The sequence below is a fragment of the Rhincodon typus genome, chromosome 19 (genome assembly GCF_021869965.1).
Source record: "Rhincodon typus isolate 14 chromosome 19, sRhiTyp1.1, whole genome shotgun sequence".
Classification (NCBI taxonomy): domain Eukaryota; kingdom Metazoa; phylum Chordata; class Chondrichthyes; order Orectolobiformes; family Rhincodontidae; genus Rhincodon; species Rhincodon typus.
In genome coordinates, this window is record NC_063350.1 from 23,379,969 (window position 1) to 23,407,823 (window position 27,855).

The 27,855-nt window shown below is 40.3% G+C and overlaps 1 protein-coding gene across 4 annotated transcripts; it reads left to right on the forward strand.

Annotated features, from left to right (window-relative positions):
* The first annotated feature begins 750 nt into the window (after positions 1 to 750).
* On the forward strand, positions 751 to 26,653 carry commd7 (COMM domain containing 7). Of its 4 annotated transcripts, XM_048608320.1 has the most exons (10): positions 751 to 828; positions 949 to 1,147; positions 5,988 to 6,041; positions 6,852 to 6,954; positions 15,497 to 15,553; positions 15,641 to 15,678; positions 17,524 to 17,614; positions 19,765 to 19,814; positions 26,226 to 26,274; positions 26,359 to 26,653. In XM_048608320.1, the coding sequence occupies exons 2-10, from the start codon at positions 1,064 to 1,066 to the stop codon at positions 26,433 to 26,435; spliced, it is 603 nt and encodes a 200-aa protein (XP_048464277.1). In that variant the 5' UTR covers positions 751 to 828; positions 949 to 1,063; the 3' UTR covers positions 26,436 to 26,653. The 4 variants fall into 4 exon arrangements, with proteins under 4 accessions (XP_048464277.1, XP_048464278.1, XP_048464280.1 ...); XM_048608321.1 differs by having other exon boundaries at positions 790 to 1,147; XM_048608323.1 differs by lacking the exon at positions 26,226 to 26,274 and having other exon boundaries at positions 790 to 1,147.
* The last annotated feature ends 1,202 nt before the right edge of the window (positions 26,654 to 27,855 follow it).

Consider the following 27,855-nt stretch of genomic DNA (forward strand, 5'->3'; position numbering starts at 1 on the left):
GCAACACCACCATCCCTGAACGCAAATGCTATAAAGATATACATTGTAAAAGAAAAACTCATGAGTTAGCTTGTATTGCTTCAAATAGATACCAAAACGAAAACAAAGTAAGCTCTTAAGAAGTGAATTGAACAAACGAAGCAAGCGGCGTTTCAGCTTCTGAATGGTATTCACCAGATAAAGAAATCAGTTACAGATAAAAAGGAATAATAATCTTAACTGCACACTGGTCAAATCGTTTTATTTTTTGATACATTGTAACACATCCCTGCAATGACCGTTTTACACTAACCTTTCTTCGCGATACAATAAAACTAACTGAAGCAGCACGCACGGAAATGGGTTTGTAACAAAGGAAAGACTGCTGGCAAACTGAAGTGTCAAAAACTACAGAATGAAGCGTTGCAACAAAGTGTCACTCGCCAATGAAACCATCGGGATTGCATTAGAGCGGGATTTTTGTTGCATTTTAATAAAGCACAACCCAAACGAAGAGAAAATTCGTAAAAGGAAGAAAAGAAAACAAATCAGCCCTGGCATTAAAAAGCCAAGTCAGCAGAAACGAAAGTGCAATACACACAAACAACTAATACAAAGATTTAGTTGTATTTAAACTTACTCGGTGTGTGTCAGATGCTGCAGATTGTGCCTTGCGGGTGTGTATATGGTGCCGATTCTGCCCGCGCCCCCAGCCCCCAGCCACGCTGTCGATACAGCTGCAGGGAATCGGATTGTGATCATTCGCGATTGCAGACACCAGGCGTGACTTTTCGCGGGACTCGAAACCCTCCCACCGAAACTGCGCCTGGATTTACCACCTCACCAAAGGCAGAGCCTGCTTTTAGTTGGCAGGGGAAACACCCGAACATCGTCATAAAATGCTTTTGAATTTATTCCATGCCATTTGTAGGTTCCGCGTTTACTTTCTCTTTCTCTCGCTCTGCGCAGGCCTACCCTCCTCGGGTGTGTCGAAAGTGCGGGCTGTGAGCTGCAAGCCATGCCGTCTCCTTCCTGCTCTTCACTCTGGCTGGAAGGAACAGGACAGTAGACAACGCAGGGGAAGATGCACAAATTCCATTTCAGCGGAGAGCCTGTGCCGGATTGTGTGCTGAACGACATCCAGACACTTAATAAACTCTCCAGCCAGGTAACTGCTGTGAATGGATGTCATTCTTAATATTGTTCAATGACCGTGAGTGTTTGAATTTGCAGGAAGAGAAACATAGGCTTCAGACCCAATAACATATGCAGTAAACATAAAAAAAACATAGGAATGCCATTTAAGATCAGCAATAGACGTGCATATTACCAAATCATTTAAGCACACGGAAGTGGTCAGAGATTAACTGGAAATCTAAAACTAAAGCATTAAATACTTGGAAAAAAACAGAGCAGGCCAGTCAGAATCTGTATAGTGAAAATAGAAACCAAATCTTCTGGGTGTTTGTCCTTCATAACAACTGATAAGATTGAGTGATTAAAATCATAAAATTACATCTGTTCAACCACAAATCAGTTATATTTCCATAGAAGTTCCTTAAAGCACTTTTCTTAACAGCTGTCATCAGTTTGAAAACTGAACCCCAAGTCTGTCTTTTTTTATAAAGTAATATTCACGTTGTAATTGTTTGAACCTTGAAAATTGCTTAAAAAAGACACAAAATGCATTTTAATTTACTGTGGTAAATTGCAAGGTTAGGAGATAATCACATTTCTAATATATTTTCCTGTGTTCTATGCTCTTCCCTGTCTCATTTGCTACCGGGCTTGACAAAAGTTTTCAATCCAGTTTGAATGCTTTTCTGTAAAGAGAATCCTTGTAAATACTGAAACCCCTACCCCATATCTAATGTGCAACAGACTGCCAGCTACCTACAGGAGAACATTTTCTTTAATGGAAGATGTTAGGAAACTGCAATAGAAGTAACAGGCTGAATCTTCCTTTTGGATATGACAATTTCAGTGAATTTCATTGTGTTTTCTCAAACAGTTCTCTACTGCTCATGTTTTTAATTATGCATTCAGCCTCCACAGTGCCCTCCTTGTGCAATGTTGTAGTCAGCAGATGCAGAATTGTTCACTTGGACCTTCAGACGTTCATGTTGCAGATGTCATATTTAAACCTCAGCTGCATACCAAGTCACACGCTTACAAACCAGTAACTGCCCTTCATAGTCTGTTGCTGTACAACTCCAAAGAAGATGACTGAGAAAGGAAGGTTGGCACCCAATTTAATGAACAGTGAGTTGGAGGTCCTGATAGATTGGATGGTGGAAAGGAGTGCTGTGCTCTTTTTTTTCCCAGGACCGACAAAGATCACACCACTGGACACTGCCAGCCTGGTCTGAAATAGCCACCTAGGTCCATGCACAAAAAAAAATGTGCAGCAGTATCTTAAGCAGGTCAGTCACATTCTGTGCTTTGTGAAGGTAAGTACCAACACCTTCTCTCTGCTACCCTACACCAATTCTAACTCTGCCACTGCACACACCTCCCACCAAGGCTCATAGTTTACCACACTTGCTATTGCATGCAGCATCTTCCCTCAATTGTTCTCGCTAACCCACTTTCACCAAATACAAAGGCTTCCTGCTCTGTGTGCATCCAACTCACCCACTAACACTCTTTATCGTCTTTGCTGCTCCTGCTTCAGCACTCATAGCTCTAAATCATTTTTATCTCACACCTTCAGTTTGTCTCATTACCAAAAGAAAAAAGGCCCACAGTTGGGGAGATGTTAGTCTCTGACATGCCCCCTTCCCCCAACCAGGGAGAAGATCCTTGAGCTTGCAGACTGTGACTGCTCATGTGATTGTGACACTGAGACCTCCATATCAAAGCAACCAAGTAAGCTTCATTGTGCAGTGCTGGTCTCACCATTACCACCCCGAACGAATTCTTAACATGGTCATGCTTCTATTCATATTGCACAACTAATTTCCCTTCTTGTCTTAACCAGGCACTAACAACACCCATACAATACCACCTCTACTTCTGAGGAAGATCCTCAGATGATCCTACACCCTGAACCAACTCAGATACTTGCATCTTGATGGGTTTTATTTATAAGTAAGATTCAGGAACACGTTCTGGACACATCTTTGCAACTGACTCAGGAAGAAATGGCCAGGTAGTTGGCACTCGTAGGACTGCCAGAGATGAAGCACCTTCTCAGCCTCAGCCATAAGGTGGCACCGTGATGTCAGCCATTAATAACTTTGTGCTAGTGCACAAACAGACACACGAGCAGTAGGCACGTTTGTCAGAGGTACTCAACAAACTGGATTGAAGAGTTGAGAAAGTTCACTAACGTTATGGTGGCTGAATTTGGCATGGTTGCATCTTGCAATTTCCATGGACATACTGTTGACCATCGTCGAAAGCCAGGTCCAGCAAAGTGCTCAGAATCTTTTGGAGATGCACACAGAGCTGGATTCTCACACTTTGCTTTTGCTGCTGTGCATCAACCGCGCAGAAACAGGGAAATGAGAGGCCTCTACCTCACTCTACATGCCTCAGCCTCTCAATGAGACAAGGTTGTGCCAGCAGGCACCCAGACAAAGGAGGAACCACATGCAGGCCTCCCCAGACTTTTACCCTTACGGACACTCCACTTCCCACCCTGTCTGTGATCACACAACTCTGTGTACATTGCAGCTCAAGAGTGTGAATCTGCATCTTGATATAACACTGGTTGCACATCTGGGCCTTTAGCTACAAATGCCTCTGCAGCCATCGACCTGAATCATCGAGGACAACATGCTCCACAATAGCATAGGCTCCCGTACCGCAGCTGAGAACACATGGGACTGCATCTAGGCATGGTGGGAGGGCAAGGAAAAAGGGAGAAACCTCTAATGGCACATAGATACCACAGGGAACACTTGATCATTAATAGGATATCACATTTGCACTTTAAATCATCACCTGTCTGATTTTCATTTTAGTTATAGAACCCACAATCAATTGACTCACACTACCCTTTCCTGCACATCACAATATTAGAACCTTGTTTGAAGGAGTGCTACTCTTTCCCCAATGCTCATCAGAACACAACATTGTTGTTTTTGAATGTGGAAGCATTAGGTGCTGTGAAGCCTCCAGTCAGTTAGTTATGTTAACTGTTCTAAGGAAGGGTCACCGGACCCGAAAAGTTAACTCTGATTTCTCTTCACGGATGCTGCCAGACCTGCTGAGCTTTTCCAACAACTTCTGTTTTTGTTTCTGATTTACAGCACCCGCAGTTCTTTGTTTTTTTGGTAGTAATGTTAACTTATCTGACACAACAGGAAAAGCAAAAATATTGCAAAGGAAACGCTGCATTTGCTTTGGGGCCTAAACAGGGGCTGTTGTCTGTGGATAACCAATAAATCTACAGCCACTGAATTATGTCTTCACTCAACTCAGATCTATTTGAAGACGCATCAATGAAGTGCTGTCTGGCTTGTTGTCCCGACACTCACTGCTCTGTCATGATGAAAGTGATGTTACTCCCAGTCAATGACTTCATCTCGTCCTCTGAAGACTGCTTCCATTCTCCTAGTTCTTCAGGGTCCACCTCATCCCCTCTCTGCTTAATCCAGCTGTGCAGAGCAAAGCATGCTGACATTACGCAGCACACACTCTGTCATAAAATCTCATCTTCAGAATGCCTGTCATTTGCATCATGGTGCTAGTGGGAGAATGGGCCGCATTGTATCTACATGCATCCTTGGGTAGCTGTGTACTGGGTTTTGAATGTGTTTGGGAATTATCTGCCATAGGTGACACTTTGGAGGTCGCTTGTGATCACTTTTAGAAATTTATCAGATACTGAATAAATACGTAACTATTCACCTTGATACTAAAGATGCATTGGCAAGCACTACCAGCCTTTCTGCTCGTTTACTACTGTACAGAAGTTAAACAGTAAAATCTGCTTAAATCTCGATTGTTATACCATCCTGCTCAACATTCTAGCAACTCTATGTTTGCATATATGTTTTAAATCTTAATCTTTTAAAAATATCATAGCTAATCCTAGACATTTGTTTACAAGACTAACAGTTTAGCATATCATAGGTAATGGTCTGCTCATAGATTGCAGTCAAGTTAAAAGTTAAAGCGTCAGGTTAAATCACTTTATACATTGTTAATGAGCACAAATTAGCAATTAAATTTTGTTGATTCTTTTTGACCAAAATATGCAGGTCGTTTAGAGAAATCAAAGTAACGCTGGTGCTTATTATTGAGTGAAATGTGAATATTTAACATTTCCAGTATTCTAGTCCCCATACTAGAATTTTGGAGGCCCCTATTTCTGGACCTGCCATCCATACCTCAGAATGTCAGGGTTCAAAGTGCATTCATCACGTGGCCAAACAGGTTGATTTTCAGTCTGTAAATCTTTCCAATTCAGTCAGGAAGAAAAGGAGAATTTCTTAGTCAGCCATCCTGCAGAAGGCAGTGGCAAACCACTGCAATATTTAATCTGTGAACATGGACTAATCCTAGGAACTAACCCTGGGAAATGAGGACAGGAGAAAATACAGATGGACAAGTAGTATTTTACTTAATGTTACAGAAATTTTGAGTCTGTCACTAATTTAATGTTTGTTTCTTTTAGTTCCCATTTATTCTATGGGTAGTTTTGAAGTTATTGCTACTATAGTTAAGTCATCATCCTGCAATATTTGGTTTCACTTACCTACGCCTTTGCTTCTTTTACAGTGAGAAAAATAAATTGTAGGGAGAAGTTTGTATTTGTCTTTGGGTGTGTAACATCCACTTCTTCCTCTTCTGCTGTTGATACAGTGAAAAGGCTGGGATAAGAATGCTGTCTTTGAAAGAGTGAATGCAGTTAGGTAGAGGAAGCTATGTTTTTGAGTTGGTAGAATTTCTTGTAAAGACTTTTAAATCCGTCACCACTTTTGGAATTTATATGGCTAAGTTGATTTCAATTTGTGATGTAGTAGAGATCATTTACATTTCATGAATTTTATTTACAGCAATTCTCGGAATTGACAGGGATAATCTTTCACTTTATTACAGAACCCACAGAGGTAAGAAATGCTGTAAAATGTAGCAATTCTATTAGTTGTGGATGTGTAGGTGATGTTCACAGACAGACATGTATGATTATGGTTATGTTTAGTGTGTTTATGTGAATCATTGTTTTAACTGGATTATTAAAATAAAAGAGTTAAATATTCTTTCTCTGATACCAACGAGAGAGATTCATAGCCTGACATCTTCTGCAGTAGGAATGTTTGCCTTATTGATGACAGTTTGTACATCACTATTCATTCAAGTTTCCTTCTGTACCTTTTTGAAGCACCCAAGGCTTGGCATCAAGGACATTAATGTAACATTACAGACAATTCTTTGTAACACAGAGTTTAAACATTGCTAAAAGGAGACTAGAAGTTGAAGCTTTTCATCTTGAACTTATCAGACCAGGACACAAGAAATGGGCTAGAAAACCTGTCTCTTGTGTCCAGGTTCTGATAAGTGCAAGACAGAAAGTTTCAACTTCTAGTTTCCTTTAGAACTGGTTAAAAGATATGTCACCCTGCTATTAATTGCAGGTCTCTGTTTTTGGCTTCTCAGAAGCAACATTTTATGCTTACCTAATAATGAAGTCTACATTGACGTTGTATCACCTTTTGAAAGCTGAAGACTGTTTACCATGATAATAATGCTTAAAGCAGCAATTTACTAAATGCATTGTTGAGCAAAATGTATTCTATATTTCTGATGAAGGGTCTAGGCCCGAAACGTCAGCCTTTCTGCTCCTATGATGCTGCTTGGCCTGCTGTGTTCATCCAGCTCTGCACCTTGTCGTCTTGTATTTTATATTTTCTCGTTTTCAGTCAGAACGATTATTAAGCCAACTCGGTGAGTTTGCCTCTCAGCATGGAATGAGCCCAGGCCCACTGAAAAACATTGTGAAAAGCATCCTCTTGATTCCTGCTGGTGAGATATGTTTTGCATTTTATATGTCATATGCTGTGAGTTTTCTTCTTGTGGCAGGAGAGCTTGTGGTAACACCAGTTTTAAATATGACTTATCACGGTGCTTTACAAATTTTGTTTTCCACTCTAAATGTTCTCTGTTCTCATCCACAAATTCATCCCAGGTCGGATGTGGGGATGTTCACAGTGGTTGTGCAATGTTCAGCAGCATTTGTGATTCTTCAAGTACTGAAGCAGTCCATGTCGAAATGCAACAAAATCTGGCCAATATCTAGGCTCAGGCTGACAACTGGCAAGTAACATGCACACTACACAAATGCCAGATGCTGACCAATCTGATAAGAGACAATCTAACCACTGCACCTTGACATTTGATGGTGCTACCATCACTTCATACCCTAGTATCAACATCCTGTGGGTCATCTGTGACCAGAAACTCAACTGGACTCGCCACACAAACACTGGCTACAAGAGTAGGTCAGTGGCTAGGAATACAGCAGCAACTCACCTCCTGACTTCCCAAAGCCTGTCCACTGTCTACAAGGTACAAGTCAGGAGAGTGATGAAATACTCCCCACTTCCTAGATAGGTGCAGCTCCAACAACACTCAAGAAGCTTGACACCATCAAGACAGCTCACTTGATTGACACTGCATCCACAAACATCCTCTCCCTCTACCACTGATGTTCAGTAACAGCAATATGTACTATCTACAAGATGCACAGCAGAAATTTACCAAAGATCCATAGACGGCGCCTTCCAAACCACAACCACTTCCATGTAGAAGGGCAAGGGCAGCAAATACATAGGAACATCACCACCTGCAAACTACCTTCCAAACCATTCACTATCTGGACTTTGAAATGTATTGCCATTTCCTCATTGTTACTCGGTCAAAATCTTGGCATTCCCTCCTTAAGGACATTGTCGTTAAACTGCAGCATGTGGAATGCAATAGTTCAAGAAAGCAGCTCACCACTACCTTGTCAAGCACAACTAGGTACAAGCAATAAATGCTGGCCAGCCAGCAATGCCCACTTCTCATGAGTGAATATTTTTTTTAAAATGTCTCATGATTAGGAGTTAACTAATGCTTGTAATATCTAGTCATGCAATAGCATGGCCTGAGGCTATTACAGTAAACACTTGTATTATGTGAACGAGTTATTATATCCTCACATTTATGACCACCTATACTTCTCTAATCTTTTGAAAGGCCAATAAACAATATGGGTGACTAAATTATCAGATTGCTTTATTTTACAGTCAGCAAGTGACCATAAAAAATAACTGTGTAAGTCCCATGCCACATTGAATTAATTTCAGCAAACATCCTTTTAAAATAGAAAATAGCAAAACATGCTAGACTATCTCTGTTACTGTGCTATTTTTAAAGTAGAAAGTCCTGGAGAAACAATGGACTGGAAGCATCAGTGGAGATAGGAACTGAGGTAATGTTTTGAGTCCAATATGACTCTTCTTCAGAACAGTCATAATGGACCTGCTGAGTTTCTCCAGCACTTTGTTTTTATTTCAGGTTTCCAGCATCTGTAATATTCTGTTACTGATCTAAATGTTCAGTCTGTTTGCTCAGCCTTTGGTATCCAACTCTGCCTTTAGTAGGGTATCTTTCCTCCCCTCACCAGACGTTACAAGAAACTGATTGTTTTTCTGATCTTTTGTCTCTAGCTGGATAGGAAGCCAGCAATTCAATCTGTCATGCCCTCTCTGTGCAGGCCTGAGTCAGCAGACTGGAATGAATTAATTAATGTTTTAAAATATTAATCTGCTGAGTTTCTGGGTAATTTTACAGCCATTTAAAATTATTCTTGCCTGTGAGGGGTAACAAAAGCCTTTGAAATATATTTGAAAAGTATGTTTGGAAAATCAGTGTTGAAGAGAATAATTAGGAATGTATGACCATGTGTAGGCCTTTCAGCCTGTTGAGCCTGCTCTGTCATTTAGTATGACCATGGTTGATCAAATATTTTAATGCCTTTTACCTGCACTATATCCATAACCATTTAAACTATTGAAAATCAAACATTTATTAACCTCTACTTTAAATATACTCAAAGACTGAGCTTTTACAGACCTCTGGAGTAGAGAATTCCAAAGACACATCACCCATCGGAGTAAAATAAATTATTTCAACGTGGTCCTGAATGGCATCTCACTTATTTTTAAATTAGGTCCCTGGGTCTAGATTCTCCAACCAACGGAAACATCTGATCTGTCTATGCCTTTAAGTATTTTCATAGAGTCATACAGCAAAGAAACGGGCCCTTTAACCCACATGTCTCTTGCCAACCAATGGCTCAGTGGTTAGCACTGCTGCCTCACAGCACCAGGGACCTGGGTTCGATTTCACCCTCTGGCGACTGTCTGTGTGGAGTTTGCACTTTCTCCCCATGTCTGCGTGAGTTTCCTTTGGGTGCTCCAGTTTCATCCCCCAGTCCAAAGATGTGCAGGTTAGGTGGATTGGCTATGCTAAATTGCCCATTGTGTTCAGGGATGTGTAGATTAGGCAGGTTACAGGGGGATGGGTCTGGGTGGGATGCTCTGAGGGTTGGTGTGGACTTTTTCAGCCAAAGGGCCTGTTTCCACACTGTAGGGATTCTATGATCATTTACCTGCACTTAATCCATAGCTACTATGCCCTGGCATTTTAAGTGCTCATTGAGATGCTTCTTAAACATTGCGAGAGCCAATGCTTCCACCATCCTTTCAGTCAGCACATTCCATATTTCTACCACATTCTGGTGAAATAACTTTTTCTCAGATCTCTAAATTATTTACTCGTCACCTTAAACTTGTGCCCTTCGATTTTGGGCATGTCTGCCATGGTGAAAAGATTTTCATTATCTGCCTTATCTATGCCTCTCTTGTAATTTTGTATACTTCAATTAGATCCCCATTTCAGCCTCCTCTGCTTCAATGAAAACAAACCCAAGGTTTTGGAGTATATATGTAGCTCGGGTTGTGGATGTTCTTCCAAAAAGAAGAACAATACCTCTTCCAGGCGTTCAAAGAGAATGGATATCCAAAAAAACTGGGTCAGAAGATGCCTACATGAACAACACCAGGAAGATATTACATGCCCCAACACAGTCAACATGATACCTTACATCAGGAACACATCGGAACTTACCACAAGACTGCTATGACCGCTGGGCATCAGAGTGGCACACAAACTACGTCAACCCTATGACAACTGCTCACCCGAACCAAAGACCCACTTCCCTCTTTGCACAGGACCAATGTCATCTATAAGATTTCCTGCAGAGACTGTGACAAACACTTATTGGGACAAACAGGAAGGAAATTAACAACAAGGGTACACGAACACCAATTGGCTACAAAAAGACACGACCAATACTCACTCATCTCTATCCACATGGATAAGGAGAACCACCAATTCGATTGGGACAACACCAAGATCCTGGGACAAGCAAAGCAGAGACAGGCACGGGAATTCCTAGAAGCCTGGTACTCCATGAAGAAAGCCATCAACAAACACACAGAACTCAACCCCAAATACACATCATTACAAAGGAAAACAGGAAGTGAGGTAATCCAGCTCAACGGATTCCAGAATTTAAAAACCAGGTGGGAAAACACAACGGCGCTTCATCGGAAGCTACACTGATGATGTAATCCAGCAGAGTAATGAAACATCTGCAGAACAACGAACCAGCTCGGCAAGCCAACCAACCACAACAGAAAACAAACCTAGCCTATCCAGTCTCCCTTCACAACTGAGACTGTTCATCCTAGGCAACATCCTGGAGAATCTCTCTGCACCCTCTCCTGTGCGATCATATCCTTCCCAGAACTGCGCACAGTATCCCGTCTGTGGCCTAACCAATGTCTTATAACACAAGACTTCCTTGCTCCTATACTCTACAGCACGGCTAATGAAGGCTATGTCTTCTTCACGCTGTCTATCAGTGTGCTGTCTGTGTGGAGTTTGCATGTTCTCCCCAAGTCTGTATGAGTTTCCTTCAGGTGCTCCGGCTTCCTCCCACAATCAAAGATGTGAAGGTTAGATGGTTTGACCATACTAAATTGCCCATAGTGTCCAGTGATGTGCAGGTTAGGTGGATTAGCCATGGGAAATGCAGGGTTACAGGGATAGGGTGAGGGGTGGGTGGATCTGGATGGGATGCTTATCAGAGGGTCAGTGTGGACTCACTGGCTGTTTCCACACTGTAGGGGTTCTATGATTCTTCAGGGATCTGTGTTCTTGTACATCAAAGTCTCTTTGTTCCTCAGTACTCTCTGGGACCTACCATTCATTGTGTACATTCTTCCATTATTAGACCTCACACTTTTCAGGATTAAATTCCATCTGCCATTGCTATGCCCAGTTTACCAGCGGATCAATATCACACTGCAGCCTAAGACTAACCTCCTCACTATCAACCTTACCAATTTTCACGTCATCTGCAACTTACTAATTACATTCACATCCAAGTTGTTAACGTACACAATAAACATCAAGGGTCCCAACATCTATCCCTGTTGTACACTGCTGGTCACATGCTTCCAGTCACAAAAACAATCCTCCACCATCACCCTTTGTAAGCCAATTTTAGATCCAGTTTGCCAACTTGCCTTGGATCCCATGGACTGTCACCTTTTGGACCAGCCTTCCATGTAGAACCTTGTCAAATGCCCAATCTGAAGTCCATGTAAACCACATCAACTGCACTACCCTCATCAATACATTCAGTCACCTTTTCAAAAAATTCAATTAAATTAGTCAAGACAGGATCTCCCTTGCCCAAATCAATGCTGACTATCGCTGATCAATCTGTGCCTTACTAATTGTTGATTAATGCTGCCCCTCAGAATTTTTTCCAAGAATTTCCCAACCACTGGCATCAGATTAATTGGTCTGTGAATACCTGGCCTATTGCTGCTGCCCTTCTTGAACAAAGGAACCACATTAGCTAAGCTCCAACCATCTGGCACCTCACTAGTGAAATATTAAATATCTCTGCCAGGGCCCCATCAATCTCTCTGTTACTTCCCGTAACAGCCTGGGATATATCTTGTCGGGCTCTGGGGATTTATGCACCTTTATGGTCTCTAAAACATCTAATACCTCCTCCTCATTAATCTTAAAGTATTCTAGAACCTCTTCATCCAAACTGAAATCCTCAGCAACAAGGACTTTCTCCTTTTTGAATGCAGATAAGAAATATTCATTTAAGATCTCATCCACATCTTCTGGCTCCATGCACGGATTGCCCCTTTGATCTCAAAAAGGCACCATTCTTTCCCTGGTGATCCTTTTACTCTTCACATACTTATAAAATGCCTTGGGGATTTTCCTTATCCTATCTGCCAAAGGTGGCCTCTCTTTGCTCTCCTAATTTCTTTAAGCTTCCCCTGCAATCTCGATATTTTTCAAGGGCCAGCCCTGTTTTTAATGTGCTGTACCTAACATATTCTTCCTTCTTTTCTTTATCAAACTGTCAATATCCCTTGACATTCAGTGGTCCCTGGACTTGCTGCCTATGCCCTTCACACTTAGCGGAACACACTGGCCTTGAATTTTCACTCTGCTACTTTTAAATGACTCCCACTTTTCAGATGTAGACTTACCTGAAAGGAGTTGCTGCCAGTTGGTGTTGTCAGATCCTGTGTAATGATATTTAAACTGTCCTTTGCCCGATATCAGACAATTAATTCTGCACTGTACTTATCCTATTTTGTAAGTTTCAATGAGATCACCTCTAATTCTTTGAAACTCGAGAATACAGGCTCAGTTTGCCCAATCTCTCATCATAGGATAGTCTTGTCATCCCAGGAGAATCTTCATTGTGCTCCCTCTATGGCAATAATACCTTTCCTGAAATAAGAAGAACAAAACTGCACACAGTACTTCAGGTGCAGTCTAAACAAGGTCCCAAACAACTGAAGCAAAAATTCACTACTAATGTACTCAAATTACCTTGCGATAAAGGCTAGCATTCCACTAGTCTTCCTAATAGCTTGCTGCACCTGCATGCCATCGTTCAGGGACTTATTGACAAGGACACCTGAGTCCCTTTGCACATCTATACTTTCTCTCTCCATTTAAGAAATACTCTGCACATCTGTTCTTCCTACCAAAGTGGATAACCTCACTTTTTTCCCCCACATTATAGGTCCATCTGCCTTGCTTCTGCAAGAAGCTTGTCCGAATCCTCGTAAAAACATTTCATACATTCATCATAAAGTAATTTCCTTTCTATTATCTGCAAATTTGTAAATAGTGTATTTGGCCCCCATGTCAAAATTATTGACATATATTGGAATGCAAGAATTGATTCTTACAGTACCTCACTAGTTACATTCTGCCAATGTGAGAATGCCCCATTTATTTTCGTTTTCTGTCTGTTGGCTAATTCTTAATCCATGCCAGGATGGTATCTCCTAAATCATGTGTTTTCATTTTGCTAACCAGGCTCCTGTGGGAGGGTAGCATGGTGGCTCAGTGGTTAGCACTGCTGCCTTACTGCACCAGGGACCCAGGTTCAATTCCAGCCTCTGACAACTGTCTGTGTGCAGTTTGCGCATTTTCCCCATGTCTGCATGGGTTTTTTCTGGGTGCTGTAGTTTTTTTCTCCACTCCAAAGATGTGCAGGTTAGGTGGATTGGCTGTGCTAAATTGCCCATAGTGTCTAGGGATGTGCAGGCTAGGTGGGTTAGCCATGGTAAATGCGGGGTTTTGGGGATAGGATAGGGGCTAGGTCTGGGCGGGATGCTGTTTGGAGAGTCGGTGCAGACTTGATGGGTTGAATGGCTTCTTTCCATACTGTGGAGTTTTATGGTTCTCATCAAAAGCCTTTTGAAAATCCAAATAGATTTTATCCATCGACTGTCTGTTATTAATTTTCTTCATAAGATCCTCATATTTTTGAAACACAATTTTCCATTTGCAAATCCCTGCCTAAACAAATTTTTATCCGTATGTTCAATTATCACATCCTTTATTATAGACTCGTGCACTGTTCCTACTATTGCTATAAGACTGACAATTCACCAGTTTTAAAATTTCCCCACCCCCGCCCTCATCCCATGACCAACCCCCCATCTCATCCCTGCCTCCTTGACCTGATGCAACCTGTCCATCTTCTCTCCCATCTATCTGCCCCACCTATCCCACTGACCAATCCCCACCACTCCCTACCTGCACTCCCCTATCATCATCCCACCTACCTTCCCCAGCCCCACCCCTCCTCTTTATTTATTTCCCAGCTCCGTTCCCTTTCCTCATTCTGAAGAAGGGTCTTGACCCGAAACATCAACTTTCCTGTTCCTCTGATGCTGTGTTCCTCCAGCTCCACGCTGTGTTGACTCTGACTCCAGCATCTGCAGTTCTTGCTATCTCAGATTTGTAGTTCCCTGCTTTTCCTTTGATCCTTTCTTAAATCGTGGGTGACATTTGCAAACTTCCAATCTGCAGTAATCATTCCAGAATCTGTGGAATTTTAGAAGATGATTACCAATGCATCAACAATTGGAAAATTCATGTCCTTCAACATTCTGGGACGTAGGCGGTTAGGTGCCAGGGTCTTAACTTTAAGCCCCATTAATTTCTCCAGTACCACTTCTTTTCTAATTTTAATTTTCTTGAACTCCTCATTCTCCCTAGTTTCTTGGATCTCTAAATCTGGGAGGTTTCTTGTTTCTCCCTCAGTAAAACTAGACACAAAGTAATCATTTAGCTTCTCTGCCATTCCTGTATATTCCTATTTTAAATTCTCCTAACTGTTTTTAATGGACCCTCATTTGTCTTAGCTATACGTTTCCTTTATTCATAGTTGCAGAAGCTTTTACAGTCCATTTTTCTGTAAACTGTTAGATTGTTTGTTTGTATTCTGTTCTTTCCTTATAAGCTTGTTGATTGTCATTCACTGTATTCTAAAAACTTCCCAATCCTCAAATATATTACATTTTACAGCTACTTTATAAGCCTTAAAATGCATAACCTCACACTTTCCAAAAAGCACATTGTTTTCTATCTGACATTTCCTTGCTTACTCTCCTAATCTGTCCAAGTCCTTCTGTAACTTCCCACTTCCTCAACATTACTTGTCCCTCTTCCTGTATTGTTTGCTGTCTTTGCTTCCTATAATCCAGTAGGTGACCATATTATGTCTTCTGAGCCATGCCACTCTAGACATTGAAGCACAAGCCCTCAATCTCACTTACATTTATATTTCCTCTCTGCCCTATATGCATGTCATGATTTAGAGGTTGAGAAAGGCATGATCTGAACATGTTTAGCTCATTGCAACATCAATACTTAAATTTGATTGATATGAAAATTAAACCGAAAGAGGATTTAAATCATAACACGTTCCTAAGGCTTAATGGTATGTATTTACGTAGCACAGAGACAAAAACGTTTAACCAGTTGAACCAAAAAACCTTAACCAGTTGACTAAACTGGATGAGAACAGGGAAATCAACGTGAAATTCAATGATTATAGATAACTCAACAGGAATATTCTCTTGGAATTAAAATATGTTGCACTTTCCAACAGGTGCTCTGAAAAGGAATTTGACAGCTGACCATGTCAAGACTGATTTTGTTACTTTGGGTATGTTGCAGTCAACCTTCATTAAACTACTCCATGAAATTCTTTCCATTTTAATGTTAAAAACTTACTTTCTTCTTGTTCATCAAGGGCTAAGTGAGGAAAAAGCTGGATGCTTTGCAGATCAGGTAAATTTTTATTTTGCTCCAACTTGTATAATTCTTAAAATCTAACCACGACTGTCTCAGATTTAAGCTAAAATGAAAATAAGAATGAGTTCTCAAAGCATACAACTCAAAGTCTTGTGATCTAATTCTGCATTTTGTGGAAATGGGGCAGGGAGAAAGTTCAGGTTCAATCATACTGTTACATCAAACTATTAAGGGAAGAAATATAGTTTCGGTAATCAAGTTTAGGTAATTGTTTAGGCATCAGCACCATGTCAGAACACTAAAACTGGATAAGGCCATAAATTTCTTTCAGGACATTTCCATCTACCAGTTTAGTAATCTGCTGTTTTTCAATGTTAGCCACAGTAGACAATTATAATAGATTAAAATGTACTGCAAGAAATTATAGTACTTGCCAATATTCCAAAATTCACATTATCTTGATATATTAAACTAAGATGATTCATCACCTTAATTATATTTCAATTTTGTGATTCAGTGATCTAATGCCAGGGCTTCATATAATGGTGCATTATTTAGGTGTCACCTAGCCTTTAGAATATTGAGCATTCAAAGCAATTGATTAACATTGCATGTTTTTATTATCAGATCACTACTACATGAATATTTAGCTATTTCACACACTTGCTAGCTGTGAAATTTTGGAACTGGAATTCAATGTCGTTACAATTCCCCTTTGCAATACTTGAAAGCAAAGAGATGTTATCAGGAGTTGGAGCTATCCAGGCTTGTATAGTGCTGGCAAAAGGGATACATCTTATATGCAGCTATTTAACTCCTACTTTTAGTAGTGTCAGTGTATGGAGGGGCATTGTGAACCTTAATAGATAGACAGTTAAGCCAAGGCTCAGGACTTAAGAAGAGTGAGAAAGGATGCTTGGAAACTTTATCCGTTCATGTAACAAAAAGGACTCCTGCAAAGGGGTTTTGTAAATAATTGAGTCAGTGACATTTTCTACTATTACTTAAATTTTTGCATGTAATTACATTTCCAAGTTGCAATCTCATATCTTACCTAGTGATACTAGCACAGCAATCTTGAAGAAGTCCTACTCCTCATCACAGTCCTGGCCAACTGAACCCAAGCAGTGTTTGCAAACCAAATACCCAGAAAGGAAGAGGCAAAGAAGATATCTAAAGGAATGTAAACAAAATTGTATTGCTTAAATACTGTGAAGTGGACACATTGCAAAGGAATACAAGCACTCTACATTTTTGTAACGTGCAGTCCATAGACGTGCATAAGTCTGCTATTTGGAGTATTGTAACACTATCTGTAATACTATAGCAATCTGATGCTGATGAAAATATGAAGATAAATTCTAGAATCCCAGTTAAAATTGGCGGTGCTCAATTGAGATCAAAGGCCATTTTGAATTCCAGTCCCTTTACCGGTGGCCCATTGTTGAGGGGTTCACATTTACATTTTAAATAATTCACATTTATATTTAGTTTAGGGGGTTGGCTGGATGGCTGGTTGATGATACAGAGTGACGCCAAAAGTGTAGGTTCAATTCCTGCATCAACTGAGGTTACCATGAAGGATTTTCCTTCTCAACCTCTTCCCTCACCTGTATTGTGACCGTCAAGTTGAACCATTACCAATTGTCTCTTTCTAATGAGACAGTAGCCTTACCAGACAGGTCTGGTAAGATAATGACAACCTTACCTTTAACTGAACAAAAAAAAGCCATTCTGTCTGACACAAATGCTGCCAGTAACTTGAGTTTTTAGTGATCTTTCTTTTGCAGGAAGATGCCCAATGCACTTTACCAGAAACACAAATGAATAAGATGAACGAGTCTTTTTTGAGTATTGTTTAATTCAGTGTTGTTTTTCCAGTGGAAATTGAATTCTGCGGTGCTGTCAAGACTGGCAGTGGGACAAACATTGACTGTCAATCAGTTAGTAGACATGGAGTGGAAATTTGGAGGTAATTTTAAAATTCACTTTGTATATCGTTGACTTTTTGATATATATGATGCATAATGTATTTATGGTTTACATGAGATTTGTTGGGATATAATTTATTCTGCTTAGCCCACCAATAAAAATATTCTTGTAAAATTTCTTTGTGCAGTAATTTAACCCAGTTATTTCACAGGCATTGGAATACTGCACAAGGAACTTTTGTACAAACACATTTACTGATACTGTTGGAAACTTCATAATATCATTATTGTAGAGAAACAATTAGCTAGTGCACCAAGATCCATTTAAACTACAAGTATTTCACTTCATATGCACAATGGAAATCAGAAACAGGACCCAACCTGACTCTCAAATTGACACTTGACTCTAGGCTTTATGCTATAACTTTTTAGCACTAGTGCAGGGATGAAAGGAAATAGTCCTAACAGTAAGATTTGAATCCAAGACTTAGACTGATTAGAGTAATAGATTTCCCTCATTCTGATGTTTAACTGAAGGACATTTTGACACCACCACCACCACCACCACCACCACACACACACACACACACACACACACCACCCCCGTGTCTTTCTGTAGATTTTTATCATGGTCAAGAATGAATCTTGCTGTCCTTGGTGGAACTATGGAAACTAAAAGTGCAGTTGATGTTGCTTAAAGATAGTATGTGGATGAACCCTACATTTATACAGGTGGGGTAGAAATGTTGAACATAATATCATTATACTGAACAGCTGAATAGAATTGCTCAAAGCCTTGTATAAAATCCTAAATATTTTTAACAATGAAACCTTTCAGTTGCAGCTGGCACTAAACAATAATCTCATTACTGTCTGAATTAACACTACAACATGTTAACTTTCCCTCGTAGTTAGCTTCATTTAATGTCAAATGGTTATTGTTTGCCACTGCACCTCATTAAACATTTGCACGAAAATCTGCCAATTTGCGGTGTAATAAGCTAAGGTCCCAAAGTTAACCATAATATATACAGAGTGCCTTGGCTTTCATGCTTGGCATGCATGTTAGAAAAACTGCTGCAATGAGTATCTGCTCATGTAAAAGTCAACCTTGTGTTTTTTGGCCCAAACATTTTTTACACCATTTTTTAAAGTGGGTCATAGTTGTTCAGGAAGCAAAACCCAAATAACTCAGAACTAAATTTTATCCATAGAATCACATCAAAAAACTCAATTTGTTATTCATTCAGAAATGTCATACTTACTGTAATTCCTCCAGTTCCTATTTGTCCATTAGAACAGGAAGAATGTGTATCAATTTTAATTTTAGGGGAGAGAAAGCGGGTGGCACAGGCCTCATCAGTTAGACCCCTGTAAGTGTCAACTCAGCACAATCCTGCACCCATGCTTCTTGACGTTCCTTAGTAAAAAAACACAGAGAGAGACCAGAAAATAACTGGTGTGGGCACTGCCTCCCCATTTACCTATGGATTCTTTTTAAAGCGATGTGTACCAAGCGAGTGTGTTTTTACTGAAAGTGACACCCTCAATGACATTACAGTTGTAAAAGTCAACACTATAACCTTTTTCCTGAAGAAGTGGTCTGAAAAATTTAGCATTTCAAAAGGCATTTACAGTAACCATTGTTCCAACATCGACATGTAGTAAAATAGTTATATTGATGCCACTAATTTTACTGTCCAATAGTTTTAGCAGTTTTGATGTGTACAATAAGGTATCATTATAAGTTGTCTAGTATGTATCTTCTTTTGGATAAATTCAGGATTCAACAGCCTACACTGATTACAGTTTATTTATTCTACCTCATTTAAAAAATGTATTATTTCTGTGGCAAAGAAGTGTGGAGTGGTTTTGATTTTACTCTAAGTATGGTGTTCTACCTCTTGTGCTTGTACTTGCCGACAAGAGGAAGACAAATGAAATGGAGATTGTGGAATCATTCCAGGGTGTTTGTGCATATTGAGAAATGTGTCGACTATTTTTGTGTGTGTGTGTGTGTGTGTGTGGGTGTGTGTGTGTGTGGGGGGGGGGGGGGGGGGGGAGTGAGGGGGTGCTGTTATATAATACAGAAAGATTCAAACTTTCATTATGAGATCTCCCCAAGGCAAGAACACAAAGGTTAAAGAGAAAACCAGAGGTGTTGCTTTATCTACACTTTCTTTGTTTGCAGTAACAGCAGGGAGCAGTGAATTGCAAAAGGTTGGCAGTGTATTTTTACAGGTAATTGTTTTATTACTTTTAAATTTAATAAATAATCATGTATCAATATGTGTTTTATATTAAATCCAAGGATCTCTACCCCTGTAAGTCTTATTGTTAAACACCAAGTTCTGAGAATTTGTGAGAATACTTCTCATCCTATATAATTTCTGTTGAAACTGTGATTGAACACCATGTAGATGAATGGCATATTTATTTTAAGCAAACTTTGGCAGTGTCTTTTGTTTTAATTTTTAAAGCTGAGTTTGTGAGTCATAGCATACCTTGCAATTTCTAAGTAAAATAAATACCATAACTTTTTGATCATCATACTGTCATCATTAACTTTAGATCATGTAGCTACAACATGTTGTTTTGGCATCAATTTCTTTATCATCGTCAGTTGCGTGGGACTGCATCCATTTATTTCCATTCCTACCTGCACAGTTGTAGCCAGAGAATCACTAGCACTGGCTTGTTGTCCTGCTTCCACATCCTAACTTTGTGTTACACAAGGATCTGTTCAACAAGCTACTTCTCAGCAACATCATCTGAAAATATAGTGTGAGTTACATACAAATATAGGAATCGGGAACAGGAGCAGGCATTGAGCCCCTTAAGCCAGTTCTGCCGGTCAATAAAATTATGGCTGATCCCATTGTAACCTCAAATCTACACTCCCGCCTACTCATCATAACCTTTCAACCCCTTGCTTAAGAATCTGTCTACCTCCGCTTAATAAATACTCAAACCCTATAATTCCACCACCATTTCAGGAAGAGAGTTGCAAAGATTCTCAATCTTTTGAGCAAAATCTAAATGAGTGACACCCCCCGCCCACAACTTACCTCGTGACTCCTAGCTCTAGATTCCCACAAGAGGAAACGTCATCTCAATATTTATCTTATCAAGACCCCCACCCCCAGGATTCTATATGTTTCATTTAAGTCACTTCTTACTCTTCTCAACTCTGGCAGATAGAAGCCATAGCTGTCCAACCTTTCCCCTTAAGACAACCCACTCCAGGTATTAGTCTAGTAAACCTTCTTTGAATTGCATCCAACACATTTCCGTGCTTCCTTAAGTAAGGTGACCAGTACTGTTTAGGGCAGCACAGTGGTTAGCACTGCTGCCTCATAGCACCAAATAGCCGGCTTCGATTCCAGCCTTGGGTGACTGTCTTTGTGGAGTTTGCACCTTCTCCCTGTGTCTGCATGGGTTTCTGTTGGGTGCGCTGGTTTTCTCCAACAGGCCATAAATGTGCAGGTTAAGTGGATTGGCTGTGATAAATTGTCCATAGTGTCCAGGCATGTGTAGGATAGGTGGATTAGCCACGGTAAATGTGGAGTTACAGAGATAGGCTAAGGGGCTGGGGCTGGGTGAGATGTTGTTCAGAGTTTTGGTGCAAACTCAATGGACTGACAGGCCTTTTTCTGCACCGTATTGATTCTGTGATTCATATATGTCTACTCTTCCTGTTAAGCATCCAATCTTTTACCCATGCCAATATGCTACCCCCAATACCAGGAGCTTTTGTTTTCTGCGATAACCTTTGATGTGGCACCTTATCAACTGCCTTCTGGAAATCTAAATATTATGTATCCAGTGGCTTCCCTTTACCAACAGAACATGTAACCTCCGAGAACGCCAATAGATTGTTCCAACATGATTTTCCATTCACAAAATCATGTTGACTCTGCCTGATTACCTTGAACCTATTCAAGTGCCTTGCTATAACTTCTTTAATAACAGCTGTTAACATTTTCTCTATGTGAAATGTTTAACTAGCCTGTGGTTTGCACTTTCTGTTTCCCTCCCTTTTTGAATATATTTTGTTATCTTCCAATCTGATAGGACTGTCCTTGAGTCTAGCAAGGTTTGAACATTTACAACCAAAGCATCAACTATCACACTGGCCACTTTTTTAAAGATCCTAGAACGAAGTCCATCAGGAACTACGCACCTGTTAGGGCACAGCTTCAACAATTTACTCAGTGCCACTTCTCTGGCACTCTTTTGATACCATTATCATGGCCTTTGTCTTTTTCTCTGAGTTCACTCACCATCTGTTCCACTTGCTGCTCTCCCCACCCCCTCCCATCTTTTAATAACATAACACAACCATTTTCCAGCTTGTTTCAGTTACAAAGAAATGTCACACTGGACTTGAAACGTTAATTCTGTTTCTCTGTCCACAGATGCTGCCAGCCCTTCTGAGTTTCTCCAGCAATTTCTGTTTTATTTATATTTATAATCTGCTTTTACATCATAAAATGTCCAAAGGTGCTTTGCAGAATCACTTAAAACAAATATGTTACCAAACAGCAAAAAATGATATTAGGTCAAATGCGCAAATACCCGATCAAAGAAATAGGTCTAGGAGTATTTTAAAGGAGGGCAGTGAGATAGACAGATGCAGCCAAAATATTTCCAGACGTTAGGGCCATGATAACTACTATCGGTGATCGAGCAATCAAAATTAGGTATGCACAAAATTAGAGGAGTGCAGGTATCTCAGAGGGTTGTGTTGTAGAAGAGATTACAAAAGTTGGGTGTGTGGTGAAGCCGTGGAGGGATATGAAAATAAGATTGGAAACTTTAAAATCAAGACTTTGCTTATCTAGGAACCAATGTAGATCAGGGAGCAAAGGAAAATGGGACTTGCTACGACCTAAAACATGCGCGGGAGGGTTTTGGATGACTTCAAGATTTCTGACATTACAACGTGAATTAACAGCCAGGATTGCATCAGAAATGTTATGTCTATAGCTTTCAACAACAGATGAGCTGAAATGGTTGAGTGAAGTTGACATATTTTAGATGTAGAAAAAGGCCTTCTGAATGATTGCACAGATATAACGTGCGAAGCTCATCTCAAAATCAGATGTAACTCCACAATTACAGATAGACTGGCTTAATCTCCAGGTTGCTTCCATGACGAGGGATAGAGACAATTGGGAGCTGAATTTAGGAATTTACCCCAATATTTCACACTGTATTGTTATAGATGAGAACAGCTATCTTTATAAATAAGTAATTTCAATACACATGAGAAAAGCTTTGTAAATCTAACAATCTTAAGCTGTGAAACAATGATAACGGTGAAAATAATCACATGCAATGAAGGAGATGGTGCACATTTCAAGGAACTCATTTTAGAGTAGAAAATAACCACCAAAAACGCGCACACCCATATCAAAGGCATGCAGAAGGAACTCTAATGCACAGAAACAAGGCATGGTAGCATATAATTCTCAGCAGGGTGAGGCTTTAGCCTTAACTGAAACATTGGAAATGGCTGTATGAAGATGTTTTTCTATGTATGTAGGGAAGAAAATGGAACATGTTATGCAGATTGCTCTCTAGAATTGCTTGTAAGCCACTTGAGGATTGACACAGAGTAGCAAGCAAGTCTCTGGCTTTCCCTCAGTGGTTGGATACTCAATGTTGGAGAGATTTGAAAGATGAGAAGGTAGAAAATGTTCTTAAAGCATTATCTGAAAACGAATCAAGACACAATAAGTCATGCTTAATTCGGAGATAGCAAGAACTGCAGAGTCAATGCAGCGTGGAGCTGGAGGAACACGGAAAGTCAGGCAGCATCAGAGGAACAGGAAAGTCGATGTTTCGGATCGAGACCCTTCTTCAGAACTGGACAGGGGGAAGGGAGCTGGGAAATAAATAGAGGGAGGAGGGGTGGGGCTGCTGGTGTAGTCCAGGTAGCTACGGGAGTCGGGTTTGAAATAGATGTTGATGCTGAGGCAGTTACCAGAGATGGAGACAGAGAGGCCCAGGGAGGTATTGGAGGTTGTCAAGGTGATTTTGAGATTGGGGTTAAAAGTGTTAGTAAAGTCGGTGAACTGTTCAAGCTCCTCATGGGAGCTCGAGGCAGCATCGATACAATCTCCCCACCCCCAGACTCATCGCATGTCCAGTCCTCCCCCTCATCCCCGCCTCCTTGACCTGACAAAACCTGTCCATCTTCTCTTCCACCTATCCACCCCACCCTTCCTACTGACCAATCCCCACCACCCCTACCTGCATCCACCTATCACCATCCCAGCTACCTTCCCACAGCCCCACCCCTCCTCCCTCTATTTATTTCCCAGCTCCCTTTCCCCTCCCCAGTTCTGAAGAAGGGTCCTGACCTGAAACATCAACTTTCCTACTTTTCTGCTGCCTGACCTGCTGTGTTCCTCCAGCTCCACACTGTGTTGAGTCCTGCTTAATTCCCTTAATTTAGTTATTTTAAGGCCATAAATAAATTCTGGCTTTGTTTTTAGTTGTCGAGGAGTGTGGTTTTCACTGGCTGGACTAGTTTTTATTGCTCATCCCTGATTATCTTTGGTGTAGATACACCCAAAATGCTGTTAGGGAGAGAATTTTGAACTAGCAACAATGGGAATATACTTCCACGTCAAGATTATGTGTGGTTTGGAGGGGACCTTGCAAGTGATGGTGTTCTATGTAATTGCTGGCCTTATCCTTTGTTTAAGGAGCATTGGTGAATTTCTGCAGTGCATCTTGCAAGCGGCAAACACTGTTGCTTCTTTGTGTGAGTGGTGGAATGCGTGAATGTTTGTGGATGTGGTACCAATCAAGCCATTTGTTTTGTTCTGGGTGGCGTCAAACCTCTTGAATACTGTTGGAGCTGCACTCATCCAGGCAAGTGAGGAGTATTCCAATGCATGCCTGACTTGTGCCTTGTCGATGTTGACTAGGGTGTGTGGAGTCAGGAGGTGAATTACTGGCTGCAGAATTCCTACCTTCTGACTTGCTGTTATTGCCACAGTATTTCTATAAGGTAAGGAGCAGGAGGTTTATAAGAGATTTGAGGGACATCTTTTTTTCATGGGCTATGGGCATATGGAACTCAGTGCCTGAAAGGGTGATAGATTTGGGTACCTTCAAGACATCTAAGAACCATTTAGATGACCACTTCAAATATCATAACGTCCGAGGCTATTGGCCAAATGCTGGATAATGGGATTAGAATAGATGGACGTTTGATGACTAGCATGGGCTGGATGGACCGAAGGACCTCTTTGCATGTTGTAGAAACTCTGACTGTATAGGCTAGTCCAGTTCAGTTTTTGATTAGTGATAGTTCCCAGGATGTTGATACGGGAGGGTTGGGATTCAGCAGTGGCAATGCCATTTAAGATCAAGGGTCAATAGGTCGATTCTGTCATTGGAGGTGGTCATTGCTTGGCACTTGTACGGTGTAAACGTTATTTGCCATTATCAGCCTAAACCTGGATATTGTCCAGATTTTGTTGCATTTGGACATAGACTGAGGAGTTGTAGATAGTGCTGAGCATTGTACAATTATCAGTGAAAATCTTCACACCAGAATTTATCATGGAGGGAAGGCTATTGATGAAGTTGCTGAAGATGCTACTCTGAGGAACTCCTGCAGAGATGTCCTGGAGCTGAGATTACTGACCTGCAACAACCACAACCATCTTCCTATGTGCCAAGTATGATTCCATCCAGCAGAGAGTTTTCCCTGATTCCCATTGATTCTATTTTTGCTGGGATTCCCTGAATGACTCACTTGGTCAAATATGCCCTTGAAGTCAAGGGCAGTCACTATCACCTCATCTTCAAGTTCAGCTGTTTTGTCCATGTTTGAACCAAGACTGTAATAAGGTCAGGAGCTGAGTGGCCCTGACATAACTAAAACTGTGTATTGTTGTGCAGGTTATTGCTAAGCAGGTGCTGTGTGATAACACTGTCAATGACCCCTTCTGTCACTTTGCTTATGATCGAGTTGTTTGATGAGATGTTAATTGCCCAGGTTGGATTTGACCTGGTTTTTGGACATGATATACCTTGGTAATTTTCCATATTGTTGAGTCGATGTCAGTGTTCCTGTTTTAGTGGAACAGCTTAGCAAGGGGTGCAGCAACTTCTAGAACACAAATCTTCAATACTACTGTCGGAATATTGCAGGTCCATAGCTTTTGCAAAATCCAGTACCTTCAGCCATTTCTTGATATCACGTGGAGAATTGAATTGGCTGAAGACTGGTATTTGCGATGCTGGGAACCTGCAGAGGAAGCCAAGATGAATTATCCACTTGGCACTTTGGCTGAAGACTGTTCCAAATGCTTAAACCTCATCTTTTGCAGAGAATCGCTTTACCACTGAAAGTTACGTGAGTTTCTTTAAGAGATAACAAGGTGTAGAGCTGGATGAACACAGCAGGCCAAGCCGCATCAGAGGAGCAGGAAGGCTGACGTTTCGAGCCGAGACCCTTCTTCAGTTCCTTTATCTTGTGCCTTACAATTCATGAATAATCACTAACCAGCCACTGTTTACTATATTAACTGAGTCATCTATGAATTGAACTGGAATTGCTCAGTATTTTCATTAGATTCATTGTGTAATTTGTAACCTTATTTCTAATGAATTTTTTTCTTATTTCAGTTAAAATTAGTTATAAAGAAGGGGAACAAGAGTGAAAATGTTTACATGGGTTAGTGTATACATATTAATTCCAACTTTTTTATTCCTTGAGCAATGATATATATTCACTAACATTTTATTTTTCTTTGTTTAGAGTTGACTTTACCACAGTTTTATAACTTCTTACATGAAATGGAACAAGCCAAGACTAGCCTTGAATGTTTCAGTTAAATTGCTGCATCATTATTCAGCAAGTTGTTTAACTTTGTTTAAAGTTCATTTTCTTCTTGTTCAAAAAGTCCATTTGTACATTCAAGTAAAAGAGATCACCATTATTTATAACTTTGAATTGTGCCCAGGAAGCACCTGTTGTCCTTATCAGTTATAAATGTTAGCATAGTTTAACAATTATGTAAATAAAATTATTCTGTGCGGAGTGTATACGTTAAGCCATTCTTTTTATTGCTTTGAAAGAGTTATACTCCTTTCTACATCTTCCCACATTACACATCGTGAGCTGAGAATGCCAATGATATGGAACTGTCATAAACACTCTGTCAGTGAAACACTTTATAAAGCTGATTTGCCTGCTTCCCCTCCCTGTAAAGAAACAGTTTGTCTCTACTTCAAGCTCTCTTTGATTGTAGAGTTGCAATTAGAATCTCTCTGTGAGGGAGATTTTCATCGTAAGTCTGAATTCAACTGTTCTCTAATGCATCATACTGAATACGAGAAAAAGTTTTATGTCTGATAACTACTGTGAAGGAAGAGTAGTCAATTTCCATACAACAAATGAGATGAATTATCATCTTGTCTGCTTTCAATGTAAGGTGAGCTAAGTGCTCTTTATAGCTTCCCTACACAGGCAATCAATTTAATATTTACCCCTAAGGCAATGCAATATTCTCTCACTACTGCACTGAAGCGAGGACAAGGTAGTGTCCTTCGTCCAACCATCTTCAGTTGCTTCATCAATGGCCTTCCCTCCATGATAAGGTCAGGGGTGGAGATTTTCACTGATGATTGCACAATGTTCAGTCCTATATGCAACTCCTGAGATACTGAAACAGTCTCTATCCAAATACAACAAAATCTGGACAATATCCAGGTTTGTGCTGTAGAAATCCTGTATTTCTATGTTCAAATCCTGAAGTGGGGCTTGAATCCACAATCTTCTGAGTTGAGTTGAAAATGCATCCAATCTAGCTAAGCTCACTGTTCTGCTATAATTTGGATTAAAAAGGATTAAATTGTTCAATGTCAACAGTGCAGAAAAGACTGCGAGAAAATCGGCAGGTAGTTTTACATAATTTCTTTTGCAATTGAACTCTTCTACTGAAGCTAAATTTGAAGTTTTAATTGGGTAATGTGGCTCAGAATGTCGCTAAAAGGAAGTGGAGTGAGACTACCTGTACCACAGGAGTAAAGCATGGGGTTCTCTGCAGTCTGTTATTGAAATCATTACTCTTTCAATTTAGATAATAATTTAGATGGAATCAAATACATTGTATTGTAAAGCAATTAAATTTTTAGATGATAACCAAATCAGAAAAGACAGTGAAATCAAAGGTAGTTCAAATTACAGAATGAATGACAAAATAAATGAGCAACGATATCAAATAAACTTAATAAAGCTAAGTACTATACATAG

What these genes read in the sequence shown, in the direction of transcription:
- commd7 (XM_048608320.1), top strand. Translation starts at nt 1,064, where the DNA reads ATGCACAAATTCCATTTCAGCGGAGAGCCTGTGCCGGATTGTGTGCTG. An exon ending in TTAATAAACTCTCCAGCCAG is followed by an intron (nt 1,148 to 5,987) that starts GTAACTGCTGTG and finishes TTTTATTTACAG; the next exon opens with CAATTCTCGGAATTGACAGG. An exon ending in CATGGAGTGGAAATTTGGAG is followed by an intron (nt 17,615 to 19,764) that starts GTAATTTTAAAA and finishes CTTTGTTTGCAG; the next exon opens with TAACAGCAGGGAGCAGTGAA.